The sequence below is a fragment of the Macrotis lagotis genome, chromosome 5, assembly GCF_037893015.1.
Source record: "Macrotis lagotis isolate mMagLag1 chromosome 5, bilby.v1.9.chrom.fasta, whole genome shotgun sequence".
Taxonomy (NCBI): Eukaryota; Metazoa; Chordata; class Mammalia; order Peramelemorphia; family Peramelidae; genus Macrotis; species Macrotis lagotis.
The window spans coordinates 197,743,345-197,762,809 of NC_133662.1; the positions used below are offsets into that span (position 1 = coordinate 197,743,345).

The following is a 19,465-nucleotide window of genomic DNA, read 5'->3' on the forward strand; positions in this document are numbered from 1 at the left end:
TTTGGGGAAGCTTGAGACAAAAGCTAAATCTAAGCTTTAAAAGCTTTTTAAAATCCCCATCAGTGTTCCAGGATGGAGTTATAACAAACCATCAAATTCCAGAAGAATTCTCAAAAAAGTCAGGACCCCCTAAGACTGAACCACAGTCCCCTGAACCAAGTCCCCATATGTCTAGAACTATACCCATTAGTGAGGAAAAACTCCTTTGAGCTATGGGGTTTATATCTTTATATGAAGTAGCATGAAGGTATGCATCTAAGTTAATCAAGTTCATTTATTGACAACTATAATTGTAAATGAATTTTTTTCTTTGTATTGTCCCAAATCTTCCATAAGAGTAATAACATGCTTCTGCTCTTTATGGATTTAAAGATTGTCTAGCATATAGTGAGAGATGAATAAATGTTTGCAGACTAGCTGATGATAATTATATTCCCTCTATCAAGACTTCTTTACTCTGGGCAAAAATATACATAGGTCACTCAACAAAATTTCTCCCATAAACTTGAAGTTAAAACCCAAGATTATGCAACCATGTGGTACCAGGACTTAGCTTGCAGTCAGGGTATGAATCTGGATATAAGATTTTGTCTAATGGCCTTAGAATAGAGTCACCCTCCCAGATGTATCCATGTTCATTTTATAGAAAAAAAAAATATAAAAGAATATAACCAATTGACATGTTGACAATAAAACCACTATGCATAGTCTATATGTGTCCCAAAAATATTGATTTGGAGTCCAGAAGTTTTACATTTGGGAGAAATGTTTCAAAATCAGGAAAAAAACTTTTCAAAAGAAATTTATTATTTTAAATATTCAAGTTTAATAATGGCTTTCTTTTTTAAATGTGTTTACTTCTATTTATAAACAAACTATATGAGTTCTCATATAAAGTTAGGTATTTTTTAAAGAAGGAAAAAAAGTATAGAAACATGCCCTGATATTCACAGTTTGATGAATCTAAACGTGTATTTCCAATTGAGAGATACAATTGCAAACAACAGCTAGTCCATGCGAAACAGAGAAAAACTGACTGAGGAAGTACAAAGGAATAGATTGTACCTTTGGAACTAGAGCTGTAATCCAGTTTGTAAGAAAAGAAAGAATGGAAGTATTGGTCTAAACTCTCCTGAATCACAGGAGCCTAACACAATACAGCTCAAGTGACATCCTTTTCTCAAAGAGGCCCAAGGCTCATTGAGCCTGGCGATTCAATTACCCTCTCAACCTAGAAAGAACCCCCCTCCTGAGTTGAGGTCCACTGGCAGAGCAATATGGAACAGCCTACATTGTACACAGACTGTAAATATCTAAAAAGCCGCAGGCTTTCAAGAACAAGAATCCTTGACCTTTTATGATTGCTACAGTAGTTTTTCAACAAAACATAGTACTTTCAATAGACTCCCTTAAATACCTGACAAAAGAATATATTTGCAATATGTCCATCTCTAAATTTCCTGTATTTATAAGGAAACCTGTTTAAATGAATAACCAAGTATAGTGTTACAATCTAGATAGTGAGAAAATGTGGACAAGATTAATGAAAAAAATGTTATGCTAAAATAGAAATGAGCTTGAATATATTTAGACATTTCAAAAATTTCAAAGGGTGACTATGTCTCTGTTTTTTTGTACAATCTTTTCACAAAGAAGATAATAAATTCAGAACTAAAAAGGATCTCAGAAGATGTCTTAGTTTAGTGTATTCATTTTATAGGTGAGAAAACTGAGATTTAAGAAAGATAAACATACCCAGAATCATAGAAATAGTGCCATATGAAGTCTTTGAACCAATACTCTCTGAACCCAGAAGCAATGACCATTGCATTGTCACATGCTTTTTCTCTAAGGATCCTATTTCTAGTATAACTAACCTAATGTTTGATATTAAACTGAATAGTAAAGCAAGAGTTAATCTTGTTTCTTTTTCATGTATTTTCATGGAAATACTGAATCGCTACAACAGAGATAGAAGTCTTCTTTCACTTATCAATTAATATCTGACAACTGCACAGTAGTGTCTTCTCAACTTGGTGTTATGCGCATCACAATATTTACAGTTTCAGGTAAAACACTGAATTCAACCTCTGACCATTTTTCTTTAAACATTTTCTGGCAACTTCACTATTTTAAAAAGCCATAAATTTGCCTAATTTTGGCCTTTAGCCAATGTTTTCACTTTCTCACATTGTGATATTTGATTAAATTGAAGAACCATATAGAACATGCCTACACAATGACATTTCCAGCAAACATGAATAAATGGTAACACTATTTTAAGATCATAAAGTTGAATACATTTCTTGTTTTTATCTTTTATTCTTAATGTGCCTTAACATATTTGCCTTTTACAAGGTACATAGTAGGTGCTAATAGATTTTTTATTCCATTGTATTTTAAATGATTTATACTGAATAAAGACTTTAATATTTACATGTCTATTAAAAGATACTTATTGTGTCATTATTGGTATTTATTGGTATTTAAAATTTCTACAAATGAGGAGTGTATCCTCGGATTTTTTATCTGTAATGAAAAGTCATAGTTAAGAATTCTTCATTACTCAATCCAACAAATCCATTACTAAATGAGTGAATCACAATGGACTCCACACTGTAGAGCTCCTCATTTCTCAAACAGGGAAATGACTACTATGGAGTTAGACCCTGTGATAAATATTTTGCAAATATTTCATTAGATCCTCACAGCAACAAGCTAGAGAGGTAGATGTTAAGTCAAATTCCCTTTCTTCTTTTCACTTCCAAGAATATTTTTCTAAGTATTGCTATAATGAGTTCTATCAATATTTTGCCATTGATATACACACTGTTGAAACAGTTTCAATAAGAAACCTACTGCATTGAGCAGCAGTTTTTTGGTACCAATATGTCAAGATTAAATATGAATAAAATTTTAAAACAAAGCTATATACTTTAAAGTGTTAATTATCTTCAATCATTCAATGTTGAATCATCAAATAAATGCTATTTTAACTACATTTTAAAATCTCTCTCTCTCTCTCTCTCAAACATGATAACTTGTTTATCCAATGCCTACTGACTTCATAACTAGCAAAAGTGTAATTGCTAAACCAATTCTCATTTTTTTCAGATACCTATTTGAAAATTTATTTTGCTTCATTTAAGCAAGAAGTACCACATTTAAATCACAGTCCATCAAATGCTTTTATCAACTTTCATTTGCCAGGGTTAAATCTGAGTCTACCTTGTTCGCGATGCTGGTGATAAATGATTTGATGTCTAGATTAGTTGGACAGCTCTTCTGACAAGGGGCATCTGCACATTTCAAGCATCTAGGGAACAAAATAATTGAGTTAAGGAGACATGCAGTAGCAAAAAACAAAATCATTTTCAATATAAAAGTGACAGGACCAGATTTACTTTTCTACATTTACCGTCACCCTTTCAAATTAAATCTATAATATGAGTCAATATATACACACTCTTTAGGGGCATGTTTTGTAGCAATTGTAGCTATTGGCGGTCTTATTTATAACTGTCTGTCTATATACATACATATAAATAAGAATATTTCCATCTTTTAGCATTCTTCCTGTAGATAACACATAGGTAGAACACATCTGTTTATAATGTACTCCTCACTTCAGCATTCTCCTTTCAATCCTAATTGCTCTTCAAGTAGTGCTTAAAGACTCAAATAACTAATTTTGGTAAAGTCACTGGAGTTGATATTGTCATTCAAGCTAACAAAGGTAAAAATCATCTGTGATTTTTCATTTATAATTCTGTCACCTATGTCTATTTTTCATACCCCTATGTTATCTTAAACTATGAGCTCCAGACACATGCATATTTTATGATTACTTCTTTAAACCACTAGGTAGAGTCCTAAGACGAAATGTCACTGCCTCATCTGTAACAAGATCTGAATTCTTCTAGAATTTCACTTGGAATTCTATACCTTTCTTAACAAAAGTGACTAGCCTATCTTATAAGCAAAAAATCATGAAAACAATCATTATCTCCTAGCCTTTAATTTATGATTAGTATATTTTGGTCCACTGTGTGAATCAAGTTTTTCCATACCTAATTAACATCTTGTTTTTAAATCTGATCTCTCTTCTCTGGTTAGTGCCTCTAGCCTTCTTTCTAAATTAAATTTTACACAATGAAAACCAAAGCCTTTTCATAATCAATTGTCCTCACTGAAATGTAGTCATTAAACCTCTCCCCTATTATTTCTCCAAATGCCATTGTATGATTTGCATCTATTATTGGGAGGGATGAATTCATACATCCCTGTAGTTGTAGTCCTTTGCAGAAAAAAAATTACTGATTGAAAAGAGTTTTAATAAAGTAGATCTTGCAGCATACTTTGTGACAACAAAATTATTTTGACTATCTGGGAATCCCCCTTTCCATAATACATACACAGTTTGCCATAACTCATAATATCAATAATCTGAAAAAAGGCTAAGAATTAAAATATTTGTGGAAGAAATTTCTCTTATCCATATGCTCAGGAAAAAAATCAGACATCAGCTAAAAAGTTGGAGTGATTAATGCCCTAGTTACACACAAGTGTTTCCTATTTACTTCAAAGCCATTTTTGCAGAGTTTTACAAATGTCTTGTAAGAGTGTTACCCCCACAGGAAAGGGAAAAAAGGCATTCTTTTTTCCCTTTTTTGGAATTCATTATATCTGCTATATTTATAAATTTCTTATTCTTGTCTTTATAGCATGCAAGTAGCAATTTTTTAAATGAAGTTGTATGTTAAACCAATGCAGATGATACAAATTAATATATAATGCAATTCTGTTCTTCATACAGAGAAATCTTAAGTTCAATACCCATTGAAGGATTCACTTGGCAGGACTGATAATGCAAGGATTCTTAGTTGTACTTGTTAGGTACCTTTACCAAATAATTCTCTTTTTATTATTGAGCTGGTTCACAAATAACAGCTGTTGGAAATGTCAGATGTTAATGAGGCAGGGCCATGCAAACCTGCATTGTAGTATTCTTTCTTTTTCCCCTTTGGTGCCATGAATATGCCAGAAGAGGCAGACTCTTATAATAATACCATCTTGCAATCCTCTAAGCATTCAGCAGACTCAAGTGCATCAGCCTGCCATTAGTCCCACTTATCACTCTGACAGCTCAGTAATTACACTGCTGCTCTAGCCAGGTAGTCCTAATAAAATACCAACCACTGCCCCGGAATGCATACTGGCGAGATGTTTTATTAAACTTTGGGGGTTGATCATCAAGTGACATTAGTGTTGACCTATTTTTCTGTTTGACAATAAATTATCCTTTGACCATGCCATAATAGATATTACAGAGTGCATCTACTGTACCAAGGCAGAAAAGGTACTGCATTACAATGAGGTAGGTAAGTGGTGTAAATAAAATTGGAGAAAGGTGTGCCAGAATGTGATTACCTAAATTGCTTTAAATGATTGATACTAGGAAAAACCCTAGGCACGATATTTAGAGGAATCTGCCAACAATTATTGTAAACCACTGTTCTACATCAATTTGCCTATATATGTTGCATTATATTGCACCCGTTTCACCTTCATTCATGTCAGTTTCCCTTTTCTTTTTTCAAAGTTTTTTCTATTATTAGGACTTTATTTTTAAAAAATTGTAAGAGACAAAAACAATATTGATATCTTTCTAGTGAAGTTTTAATCCCCCAACAATTACACCTAATAAATTTATATTAAATACAATACATTAACTTTTAGATATAGAGTATTTGAAGTTTTTTTCAGGGATAATTTTGTTCTGTTAGGTATTAAATAGAGAACAATTTATTTTTGAGGGGGGAAAATAGCAGCTAAAAATGGGAAAGACCTATTCTACAGTGATAAAATATGAAATATAGTAATTTTTTTAATAAAAAAGGAACCACTAAAAGAATATAGAGAGAAAGGGATATTTTTCCTTCCATAAATTTGAGTGACTAAGCAAATTTATTCCATTGTGATAATTTGTTTTAAATTATGAATAATGAAGAGAGTGATGGTTCATTCTTTAGGTAGCATGGGAAGAAATGCTGAGAGGATTTTTTTTTAAACTTTTAATTTTTTTTATTTATGGCAGTGGGGTTAAATGACTTGCCCAAGGTCACACAACTAGAGAATTATTAAGTGCCTGGGATGAGATTTAAACTCAGGTCCTTCTGACTCCAGAACTGGTGCTCTATCCACTGCATGACCTAGCTACCCTGAAAGGATTTTTTTTTTAAAAAAAATTGGTAAATTACCACAATACTTAGAGGTTTTTTTGAATTTTGGTTATAAGAGTTTGCTACTCCACAAACTAACATCCCTGAATTTCAATCTGAATAAAAAGAATAATATTCTGTTGTTTAATTCTTAAATGATTTGTAAATGCAGCATCCTTTATTTGTCTGCACTTCAATTCCCTTAAGCTAGTCAGAGGCATTAACACTGAAAGAAATTATCCTGGTCTAAAAGAAATCAAATGGTAGCCAAGCTAGGGTACTACAAATACCAATAACCCTCCCTGACATCACAAGTACTCTAGTTTACTGAAGCTTAGTGCCATCATTTGGTAAAGCTAATAAACATATTTCAGGCATATTGGTTCCTCCCTCAGGGGCAAAGATATATACATATATATGTATGTATATATGTATATGTATATATTATATATATCTCCAAAATACTGTATTCAGCAAAATATTCTAACCAAATTTACTAATTTCACACAAATCTATTTTAAAGAAGACTCAAGCTCTACAGAACCATTACATAAAATGGGTAACCTGCTCACTATTGACCCTGTGAATTTCAAATATTTTCAGCAACGATAATGATGTACAACATTTTTGGAATACATTTAACTTTGAAAAGTCCCTTTTGTGCCCATGACTGTCATCTTGGCTTCACAACAACCTTGTTATTATATACACTCTTTTTACAGCTAGAAAAAAAAAATCCCCTCAAGATGGGGGATTATGGCATGACCTCAAGGAGTACAATGTCATCAACTAATTAGAGGATGGAAGTTAGGTAGATTGCTTGATTTCTCTGGAACTATTTATTTCCTCATCTGTAAAACAGGATTTGGATTACATATATTCTAGGATCCCTTCAAGTTCTAAATAGATTTTTTTTATAATTTTTGATCCTATAATAGATCACATTCCATTATCCCTGTTATCTATAATCATCAAGTTTATCTCTAATTCAACTATACTTCTAACTCACCCACTACAAACTAAAATATTTTCCCAGTAAATTTTCTCATTTCTTTGCAAGGTCTCAACTTCGCCCTTCTGAGTCTAGCACTGGTCCCACCAGGTAGGTATAATGTCACCCCAAACTGTACATCCAACAGTGGGAAATTATTGGGTGCTACAAGTTAAAAAGATACAAATAAGATTATTACCAATACGATGGTTTTAATACATCATAGAGCATGAGCATAGAGGTGCTATAGGTAGCCTAGGGAAGATTTGAATTAAACACAGATGTCCATAAGACTACTACTATAGTTTCATAACATGAAACAAGATTCTATTCCAATTGTAAGCCTTTAAAAACCTAGAATTGTTCTCTAATCAAGTGTTTCCTTTTACGTATATATTTTAGCACATATTTGGCTCTGACCTTTACCCTAAGCCAAATAGCTCTCAATATATTGTCACTTCTTGATTTCAAACAATTGTTTTATTTCTATATTTCTATATTGCTATATTTTTATACATTGTTACAGTCATTGTATATGTAAATAGATATATACATATATATATATATATATATATATATATAATTTTGCTGGTTCTTCTTGTTTTACTTTGCATCAGTTCAAATAGGTTTCCCAAAATTATCTTCATCACACTCATCCTTTGTTATATATCATTCTTCTTAATGCCAAAAGATGACACTTTCATCATAATATTTCATTATATGCTGTGCCATATATTGTTTAGTATTTCAATTGTTGAGCAACCAATTTTTTGGTACTCCAAAAATTGGTGCTAAAATAATTTGCTGTATTTAGAAAATTAAAAAAAAAATTCAAATCTTTCAGGTATAGTCTTAGTAGTAGAATTTCTAGGTCAAGACATTTTAATTATTCAGCATAAATCCAAATTGTTTTCCACAATAGTTGGACAAACACACTATTACCACCAAGTCATTGCTTGTCTGTCTCAGAAATAAATTATTCTCATCTTTTTATTCTTCTTTGCTAATTTGCTGTGTGAGAAATGAATCCTCAGGTGTTTTAATTTACAGTTCTCTTTTTCTAAGGAATTTGACAAATTTTTCAAATGATTGCTAAATAGTTTTCAACTCCTTTTGAGAGCAGTTTTTTCCCCACATCCTTGAGCCATATTCAGATGCTGTTTTGGATAGTGTCTTATATCTTTGAAAGATTCACATAAAGTCCCATGCATTCATATTAGTTTCATTTATCTTAGATATCAAATCCTTATAAAAACATTTGAAACAATTATTATCTTTCCAGTAGGCAAAGCATTCCCTTCATATAATTTTAGCTTATTTTATCTTATTTTCTTTCAAATTATATGGAAAGATAGTTTTCCACATTCATCTTTGTGCAAGTTTTTGAGTTTCACATTTTTTACCAGCCTCCCTTCCTCATGGCAGTAATTTGATATAGGTTGTATATTTACAATTGTGTTAATCCTATATTCATATTAGTCATGTTAAAAAAGCATTAGAACTAAAGGAGAAAAATATGAGAAGAGGGAAAAACATAGAGAGATTTTAAAATGTGAACTTGATATGCTTTGGTCTGAACTCAGACTACATAGTTTTTCCTCTGGATATGGATGGCATTTTCCATCACAGTTCTGTCAGATTGTTCTTGACCACTGCACTGCTGAGGGAAGGTGAGATCATCATAGTTGATCATCTCAAAATATTGTTATTTCTTCAGATACTTCTTGCACCAGTTTTTGAGGCATTTCTAAAATTAACTAATAAATACAGCTAACTTTTCAAACTGAACATCTAGCTCAGAGCAACAGTTATATTCTTATAATAAATAAACCCCTTGTTTGCATTATGTGACTCAAAGTCTGCTGTATATTTGGTTTGTCTGATTTGATTTTGTTGTGACATGATCTGATAGTTTTAAGAAGTAAATTTTAAAATTAAGCTTTATGCTGTCATTCATCAAGAACAAAGTTTTAGAAGAGGGTATCTAGATTGAGAATACAATCTGACTTTCTGATTCCAAATCTACCTTCCTGCAATTTCTAGAAAGAAATTCAAAACAGGAACAAAATGGAAAACCAGGGAGAAAACAGATATGAGAAATATGTAAAGGCTCATTGCACTACTAATGGGAAAAGTGTTTAAAGACAGAGAAACTTATAGATTTAACCTCATTTTCCATTTGACAGTACTAGACTGGTAGATCAGGGTAATACTGTGGATTTTATCTGCCCAGAGTTTAGAAGAAAATTTATATAGAGCTTTAATGTGTGTATATATATATATATATATATATATATATATATATATATATACACATATTATCTATATGTATGCATAGTATATTATATATAAATCTTATTTGATCTGAGACTATTATAATTAATATTATTATCACCATAGGAAAGATCAAGAAATTGAAACTCAAAGAACTTAAAAATAATTTACAATGTACACAATATACAGAACCAGAATTTTTGACACCAGGTCAAATTTTTTGACACCTGACTCCAAATCCAATATTTTCTCTATTTAGTCCTACTCCCCTCCCAGAGAACTGTCACATGAAATAACATCAACAAAGTGCTAACAGAGATCCCAAGGGGTTCACAAAATATTTCATGGAAAAGAGAGTCAACCTTTAAAGGAAGGGAACAATTCAATGGGAATGGAATTTGGTTTTGCCTTGTCTGCTTGTATCTTTTTTTAGTTTTTTCGAAGCAATGGGGTTAAGTGGCTTGCCCAAGGCCACACAGCTAGGTGATTATTAAGTGTCTGAGGCCTGATTTGAACTCAGGTTCTCCTGTCTCCAGGGCCAGTACTCTATCCACTGCACCACCTAGACACCCCTCCTATCTGCTTGTTTTAAAATATATTTTGGTTTCTATTTTATCTGATGTAATTTATTTTGTTTTTAAAATAATTCTTCTGAGATGGATTCTACAGAATTCACCAAAGTCTACATATCTATATATCTGCCAAAGTATTCTATAACTTCAAATTTTTTAAAAAAAAATCTACTCTAGTAAAGGTATATTTATGGGGCATCACTAAGTTTTGGATTCAAATTCTTCTTAGATATTTAATATCTGTTTGACCCTGGATAAGTTGCTAAAATAATCTGAGCTACCTTTCTTTACCTGAAAAATGAGGAACTTAGACTGGATGATATCTGTTTCCTTCTTGCTCTAAATATACAATTTTGCTTATTATATAAAACTCCTATGTAGGATATAAGGAATTATAAGACACATTCCCTTCTTTCAAGGATTTTAGAATTCTCAGAGAAATAAAGCAAATCTCTGTCTTGGTCTCTGTCTCTGTCTCTGTCTCTCTCTCTCTCTCTCTCTCTGTGTGTGTGTGTGTGTGTGTGTGTGTGTGTCTTTCTCTGTCTCTTTCTAATACATATACATTTATATCTATATCTATATGTATGTATATATATAAATGAAGATGTAAAACATAAGCTGTCAGAACTAAGTACATGATTAATTGACAAATAATAAGTGCTATGACTTCATGAAAGATAAAATCATTGTGGCTTATATTAGTTGGGCGTGTCATATGAGGAAAATACTCTTCTCCCTATTATTTTCCATTTTGCATTTCTCTTTTCAGACAAAGCAAATAATGAGATATGACATGAAACTATGTAAATAAATTAAAATACATTAATATATTCAAGCTTAGGTTGAAAGAGGGGTAGCACCGTTTAGTGAATAGAGAATTGGCCTTGGAAGCAGAAAGACATGCGTTCAGACCTGCCTCTTGACACCTACTATGTATGTTACTGTGAGCAAGTCAATTAAACTTTCAATCACCTGAACAACTCTCCAAGATTACATCTGTGGAGGGAATTTCTACAATGAGATTTCTGCAAATAGATATAACCAAAGGTTCAAACCAAAAGAATAAATAAATAAATTATACAAATAAGTTAACTTGTGAAAGTAATTATGATTCATATGCTTCTATTTTTTTTCTTTTTCTTCTTTTAACAAAGTAAAAATACTAAAAGTTGTGGTCAAGTATAGTTTACATACACACACACACACACACACACACACACAGACAATCCATATCAGAATGAGGTTTATTCAGTCTTTGTTCTTAATCAACTTTGATACCCACAATCACTAGGTGGTAGAATGGATAGAGCTTTGAAGAAGCTATCAGAATTCCCAAATTCAAAACTTGCCTTTAGTATTTACTATTTGACAGCAGGCAAGTTTAATAACTTCTGTTTGCCTCAGTCTCTTCATTTCTATTATGGAAATAATAGCACCTACCTCATAGGATTGTTGTGAAGATAAAATGATTTTATATGGAAACTGTAAAATTTATAAGTCACAAGCTTATTTGTAAGGAACCATGTAAGTGTGACTTTTTAGTAGTGTTGATAGAGAAGTTTAGGTGCTGGTAGTTTTTTAGCTAGAATGAAGCTGAGAGAGCATCTAGGCAAGTTCTTCATTTTATCAAAGAGGAAACAAATTTAGAGAGCTCATGACTTTAAACAAATGTCAGATATGCAATTTTAACTTAGATTTTAATAGAACATATTTGTCAAGCTGGAAGGAACCTCATCTAGGTTAGTCATTTCATTTTTTACAAAAGAAGAAACATCCAAAAATGAAAAGTTCCTTCCCCATTGTAACCCTATTTGTCCTGACTGATGGAAACCTAACCCCATGGTCTCTGAACACAGAGCTTGTGACATGCCCTGGCTGCTAGAAAAATCACTTTCCATTCTGCTTTTCTAATACCTAATAAGAGTAATGCGGTATTTTATTAGAACAATTGGATTAAGTTGATGAAACTTGCCTAGATGATCCTCCCAGTTCCTTCTAGATAAAAAATTATGATCATATAAACTTCTCAATTCAGTTGGATGAAGAAAACAAAGCTGTATATAGTTAAATAAAAAAAATGCTCTAAATCATTACTGAATAGAGAAATGCAAATTAAACAACTTTGAAATAGCTCATGCCTATCAGATAGGCAAAAATGATTGATGGGGACAATGACATATTCTGTAAGGAATGTGAAAAAATTGGGAAATATTATACTATTAAAGAGACTGTGTATGGACCCAACTATTTAGGAGATCTATCTGTAATTATGCATGAAGTTATTAAAATGTGTGTACCCACAGTGTATACACAACTATTGTGTCTATTTATCAAGGTAATCAGAAGAAAAGGAAAAGAACTTATATGGGCTAAAATACTTATAATGGTTCTCTTTGAGGTGGTAAAGAACTAGAAATTGAGAGGATGCCCATCAGTTGGGAAATGGCTTAATAAATTGTGGTATATGATTATGATTGAGTGCTATTGTGTTATAAGAAATGAGGAATAGGTTGGCTTTCAAAAAACATTAAAAGACTTACATCAAATAGTGAAACATAAAATGAGCAGAACTAAGAGATCCTTATATACAGTAATAACAATATTGCTTGAAGAGAAACTGTGAATGACAGCAAAGGATTTATGAATAAAGATGCTATCTACCCCACAAAAATAACTGATATATATATATATATACACACATACACACACAGGTATATATTACATGGATTCTTTCATACACACTCACACACACACATATCTTTGTCAAATGTCAGCCTTCTTTAGTGCAGAATGGGAAGGAGGAAGGAACTGAAATGTAACAAAAACATTTAAAAAATTTTAAAGGAATCCCATTAATACACAAAATGAAAAACAATTCATATTACTCCCTATTGAGTTATAAAGTTATTTTTTGCTTTATGGGATTATCTACACATTTATAGTTTTAATCCTCAAAATCATTACATCCTTTGATAAGAACAATATTATCATATGCAGAACTAAGATTTCTATGCTAAATTGATTCACTAATAAAAATTACATCAGGTTAATTCATAAATGTAATATGTAATCTATGAGGTTAAAACTCAAGTTATATTTTTTTAAAGAAGGTATAATGTTATTTTTGGAAATAAACTGCCACTAAACTTGTGTATATCATTTGACATTCACAATTAAATTGATTAGAAATGATCAATGAATGATTTACTTCCTTTACATCTTATTTGCAGTACATTGAAATCACCTGGATTATTTTCCAAAGGCTCCAATGAAGGATAATGGATGGCTGTATTAAATATATCCTAGAACTAATTGTAACTAATAAAGTTAATAGAACAAAGGATCAACTTTAATTATAGGAGAAAAAGGATGATTGATGGACCCATAGATATTTACATTAAAATGGCATATTTGAAAAGCAAAAACTGTATTTATAAACAGAATACTATATTGAGGCTCTGTACCTCTAGATCTGCAATTCTTTATTCATAAAGGTTGTATGTTAACAATATGGTTAACAATGTTAACATAATGGTTAAGTGTTAACAATACGTTTTCACACTGCTGACAAAGTAGTATTACTAATGCATAAAGCTGATCATGTGATTATTCACTATTACCTCAGTGCATAAGTCTGGAATTTAAAGCCCTTCAAAGTCTAGCTCCAACCAGTCTTACTAACCTTATAAATGTTTTTGCCTCCAAGAACTCATTGGTCCAGCCAAGCTTTTTGGTTTCTTTTCAAACACTTTATTTCATCTTTCATCCATGTCTGGGCCTTATATTAGGCTGTTCCACATTCATGTAATGTATTTCTCCTCACCTCTTGAAATACTTATTTTCCACAAAAGCTAAACTGAACTGACACTTGCTACAGAGAGCCTTTCTTGATAACCCCATTTCTTAATGCCTCCACAAATTACCTTGTATTTATTTTGCGAAAGGATTTGAAATGTTTGTTTCATTTCTAATTCAATAAATATTTAATATGAAGTAGACATTACATTATTCCTATGGATACAGAAAGGCAAAAAAATTGTTACTGTCATCAAGGAGGGTACCTTCAAATGGGGACAACAATATGGACTCTCCTTTCTTTTTTGCTTCTTATGGATTCTCCTTTCTATCTCATTTCTTTCATTCTATCTTGCTTTATTTTCTTCTATTTTCCTTCTTTTCTCTCTTTTTCTCATCTAGTTAAATTAATAATCTATATACATACATCTGGATATCTGTACATACATATGTGTTTATATGCATGAGTATTTGTATATTTTATATTCACAATATATCTATAAGATGTTAATATATATATGGAAGGGAATATGAGAGGGAAAGGCACTAGAAATGGACTGACAGGGAAAAGTTTCCTCAAGAAAATGAGATTTTAATTTAAGAAAGCCAGAGAAATAATAAAGTTGAAATGAGGGAAAAAAAAGAATTCCAGATTTCAAGACAGTCTGTACAATATTCCAGAGGCAGGAGATGGAGTACTATATTAGAGAAATGATAAGCAGCAAGTGATACTGAAATATTAACTATAAGAAGTGGGGTAAAGTATTGAAGAAATCTGGAAGAGTAGAAAATGGACAAATGGAGAACTTTAAATGCCATATTTCATCCTTGACTTTAACAGGGAATCATTTGAATTGAATGCCCAGGACAGTGACATGTACTGACATTCACTTTAGAAAGATTACCTTGGCAACTGAGTGGAGGATGTATTAGAGCAGGGAGAGATTTGAGATAGGGAAATGAGTTAGAAGCTTATTTCATGCTTGAACCTCACTCTAATTGGAATTGGTTCAAAGAGAGAAGAATATGTATACACATTCAGTTGTCTTACTCAATAGGAAAGTAGGGGTGGGATGGGTAAAAAAGGGAGGGTAAATTAAGGGAGGCAGTGATCAGAAGGAAAATGGACTTTTTTAGGAGGGACAGCATAAAAAGAGAAAATGACAAAGAGAAGGAAATGGATAGAGGGAAATACACAGTTCTGATAACTGAATGTGAATGGAATGAGCTAGGCCATAAAACAGAAGAATAAAACAGAGAGCAGAATGTATTAAAAGTTAGAATCCAACACGATGTTTTTTACAAGAGACATACTTGAAACTGAAAACAGCACATAGGACTAAAATAAAAGACTGGAACAGAATCTATTATGCTTCATTCAGATGAAGTAAAAAAAAAGGCAAGGGTAGCAATCATGATCTCAGAAAAAGTAGAAGCAAAAATAGATCCAATTAAGGGAGATAATCGAAGAAACTACACTTTGCTGAAAAGTATCATAGAAAAAGAAATAATATGAAACTTTTATATAGAAAATTTCTCTATTAAAGATCTCATTTCTCCAATATGAGAACTAAGTTCAATTTATTTTAAAAAGAGCCATTCAGGAGTGGCTAGGTGGGGCAGTGGATAAAGCACCAGCTCTAGAGTCAGGAGTACCTGGATTCAAATCCAGTATCAGATACTTAATAATTACTTAGCTGTGTGGCCTTGGGCAAGCCACTTAACCAACCATTTGCCTTGCAAAAACCTAAAAACAAAAACCATTGATCAGTTAATATGGATATGAACAGGCAGTTTTCAGAATAATAAGTCAAAGCCACATATAGTCACATAAACATGCTCTTAGGCACCACCTTGCACCTATCAGAAATAACAACTACAGGAGCGGGTAAGAAAAAACAAGTCCACTAAATAACCATTGCTGGAATTGTGAACTGGTCCAACTATTCTGCAGAACAATTCGGAATTATGTTCAAAGGACTACAAAACTGTGCATATCCTTTGACTAAGTGATATCACTACTAGTCTGTATCCTAAAGGGTTCAAAAAAAGGAAAAAGTTCCTATATGTACAAAAGTATGTATAGCAGCTCTTTTTGTGGTGGCAAAAACTGGAAATCAAAGGGATAAGAATGGACTAAGGAATAGCTGAACATGTTGAGGCATATGATTGTGTTGGAATACTATTTTACTATGGGAAATGATGAGGAGGGTAAGTTTCAGGAAAATAAAAAAAAATACAGTGAGACCTCTTAATTGAAATAAAGTGAAGTGAGAAGTAACAAGAGATCATTGTGTACAATAAAAGAAATGATATAATGACTAACCATTGTGAAAGACTTGGTTGTTCTGATCAATATCAAGATCAAAGACAATTTTACAGATCTCATGATGAAAAAAGTTATTCATCTCCAGAGAGAGAGAACTGATTAACTCAGTACTAACTTAAGTAAAATTTTCTCACTTTTTTGTGATATGGCTAATGTGGAAGAATGTTTTCAAGATTTCACATGTATAATGGATATCAGATTGCTTGCCTTCTGGATAGTTGGGACAGGGTTTGGGGGGAGGAAAAGAATTTTGAATTCAAAATTTAAAAAGAAATAAATGCTAAAATCATTATTTTTAAAAAGGCTGATTCTAATAACTCAGGTAAAAGGTGATGGTCTGACTTAGAATAACCACATGAGGAGTGAGAGGAAGACATAGAAGAAATGTTGCAAATATCAAAATGATTTGACAAAATATTAGAGAGTTGGGTTTATGTGTGTGAGTAATTGAGAACAACACTGAAATTGTGAGCCTGACTAACTTGGAAGATGGTAATGTCCTCACCTAGAGAGGTTCTGAAAACTAGAGGGTTTGAAGGAAAAGAATATGAAATTTTCATGCAATATATTAAAAATGTCAAAGATTCATGTAGTTTAATACAACTAAAGGTCATTAATGATGATTAGGAGAGAGAGAAAAATCAAGGCTAGACATATAAAATCATCTGAAAAGGAATAATAACTGACCCCCATGGAAGTACTATAGAGAAAGAGAAAAGAAATATCAATACAAAACTTTTGGAAACACCAGAGGTTATTGGATATGACAAGAAGAATAGCAGAGAAAACTGAAAAGGAATGATAGGACAGAGAGAAAAGAACCAGAAGAGAACAGAATCATGTAAAGCCAGAATCAAAAGAAGATCAACAATGTCAAATGTCGTAAGAGTTCAAGAATTAAAAATAAGAATGATCATTTTATTTGACAAAATAGAGATCGATGGTTTTATTATCAATTAAGCAATCAAGGGGAATTTTAGTTGAATGAGGAGATTGGCAAGAGAGTGGCTTTTCATAGGACTTTGAATGTTGTTCCTATATGCACAGAAACACACACACACACACACACACACACACACACACACAAACAGAGAATCTGAGAGTAGAAATGAATTAGACAATACAATTCTTCATCAGGAGCAATTTTTATCATTCAGTCAACTTGTTATGATGGAGGACAATGAATTTGGAGTCAAATAATAGTAGGATTCAAAGCCTAACATTAGTACCAAATGTTGGTTTTAAATGATCCCTTTGGTAAATGATAAAGTGTACCTTAATTCTTCTATTTCATCAGAAATGATGGCAGTGGTAGAAAAGATGTCAAATGATGCCAAAACTTAGTTTTTAGATCATTTATAATAAACAGTAAATTAGTCCTTATTACTCAAAATTGGAGGTACCTAGTCAAGACTCACTCTGTAAGTGAACATACTACAGGAGAAAAACAGTTGTTTCAGTCTTGAAAAATTCATTGTTTCATCTATCTATTTAATTAGCTATCTAGCATGTATCTACTTCACAAATTACCTTAGTTATTTTTTTGTTTATTTTTAAAGTAGGTTATCCTTCTAACTCACTTTAGAAGTGCAGAAGCCATTTGCAGGCAGGTCCAATGACAATAATTGGCATAGGAATTTTGTCTTGCTCTGTTTCTGTCCTTGATCAGTTTGCCTTTTTCATATACACACATATATAGATGCATACATATATACAGATGCACGTGCACACACACACACACACACACACACACACACACACACACATTACATACACTATTATTTGTAACAGATTTAGTATGAACAACTGATCGGTTTAGTCCAGTGCAAGTTCAATACTCCTGAGGGTTATGTGGCTCATTGATAGAGCACTAGCCTTGGAGTCAGGAAGATAGGAGTTCAAATTCAACCTCAGACACTTCCTAGCTGTGTGAGCTTGGGAAAGTCACAATCCTGGTTGCCTCACACCCAGAACTGTCTCTAGTGGTTCTGATCCATTTGGGGTCACTGGACCCAGATGGCTCTGGAGGAGAAAGTGAGACTGCTGACAGCACAGAACTGCTGCCCCTCATACTCAAATCCAATTTATGTGCTTGTCATGTCACTACCTCCCTGATGTCATGGTCTTCTTCAAGAATGAAATACAAATTTCACCTGGTATTACAAAACAGTGTGTTATCACACCCTATAGTATCTTATCTTAAACAATGCCTGAAGACAGAAATAAATAAAAGGACAATTGGAAAGAAAGGGCAGCAGTGTACATGTATATATTTAGAGAACCTTAGAAAATCATGGAAAAAACTACTTGAAACAATTACCAATTTTATCAAAGTAGGAGGATATAAAATAAACCTACCTAAATCATTAGCATTTCCATATATTATCAACATAACCCAAGAGCAAACAATAGAAAAAAAGAAATTTCATTTAAGTAAAAATATACAACATAAAATACTTAGGTATCTACCTCCCAGGACAAACGCAGGAACTCTATGAACACAATTACAAAATACCTTACACACAAATAAAGCCAGATGTAAATACTTGGGGGAAATGTCAATTGCTCATTGGTAGTCCAAACTAACATAATAAAAATGACAATTTTCACCTAAATTATATTACTTATTCAGTCTCATATCAATAAATCAAAAACTATTTTGCCCAGTGAGAAAAAAATGAAAACAAAATTCATTTGGAAGAACAAAAGGTCAATAATCTCAAAAGAATTAATGAAAAAAATGTAAAGGAAAATGACCCTAGCTGAACCAAATCTAAAACTATACTATAAAATGACATTCAAAATTCACCAAGAAACATGGAAGTGGATCAGGGGAAGAGATTTGTCACAAAAGAAACAATAATAAACAACTATAGTAATCTACTTTTTAATAAAGCCAAAGACTAACTTGTGGATTAAGAAAGAACTCATTATTTCACATAACTGAAGGGAAAATGGAAAATAATATGGGAAAAAGTAGATATAGACCCACATTTTTACACCCTATACCAGTATAAGCTCGAAATGGGTATGGGATTTAGATATAATTAGGAGAGAGAGGAATAGTCTCCAGATCTATGGAGAAGGGAGGAATTTAAGATCAAACAAGAGATAGCAAAAAAGAACAGAAATTGCAAAATGGATAATTTCAACCACATTAATTAAAAAAGGTTTTGCACAAATATAACCAATGCAATCAAAATTAGAAGGAACACAGAAAACTGGAAATAATTTTCACAACTGGTGTTTCTAATAAAAGACTCATCTCTAAATTATAGAGAGA

General features: G+C 32.2%; 1 protein-coding gene across 2 annotated transcripts in view; it reads right to left on the reverse strand.

The window, feature by feature from the left end:
* The window catches only part of DPYD (dihydropyrimidine dehydrogenase), a 1,037,477-nt gene that overhangs the window by 775,737 nt on the left and 242,275 nt on the right, over positions 1-19,465 (reverse strand). For both annotated transcript variants that reach the window (XM_074188237.1, XM_074188238.1), the window contains exon 4: positions 3,229-3,316. In XM_074188237.1, coding sequence (XP_074044338.1) covers positions 3,229-3,316 — 88 coding nt within the window. The remainder of the gene's footprint in view (positions 1-3,228; positions 3,317-19,465) is intronic.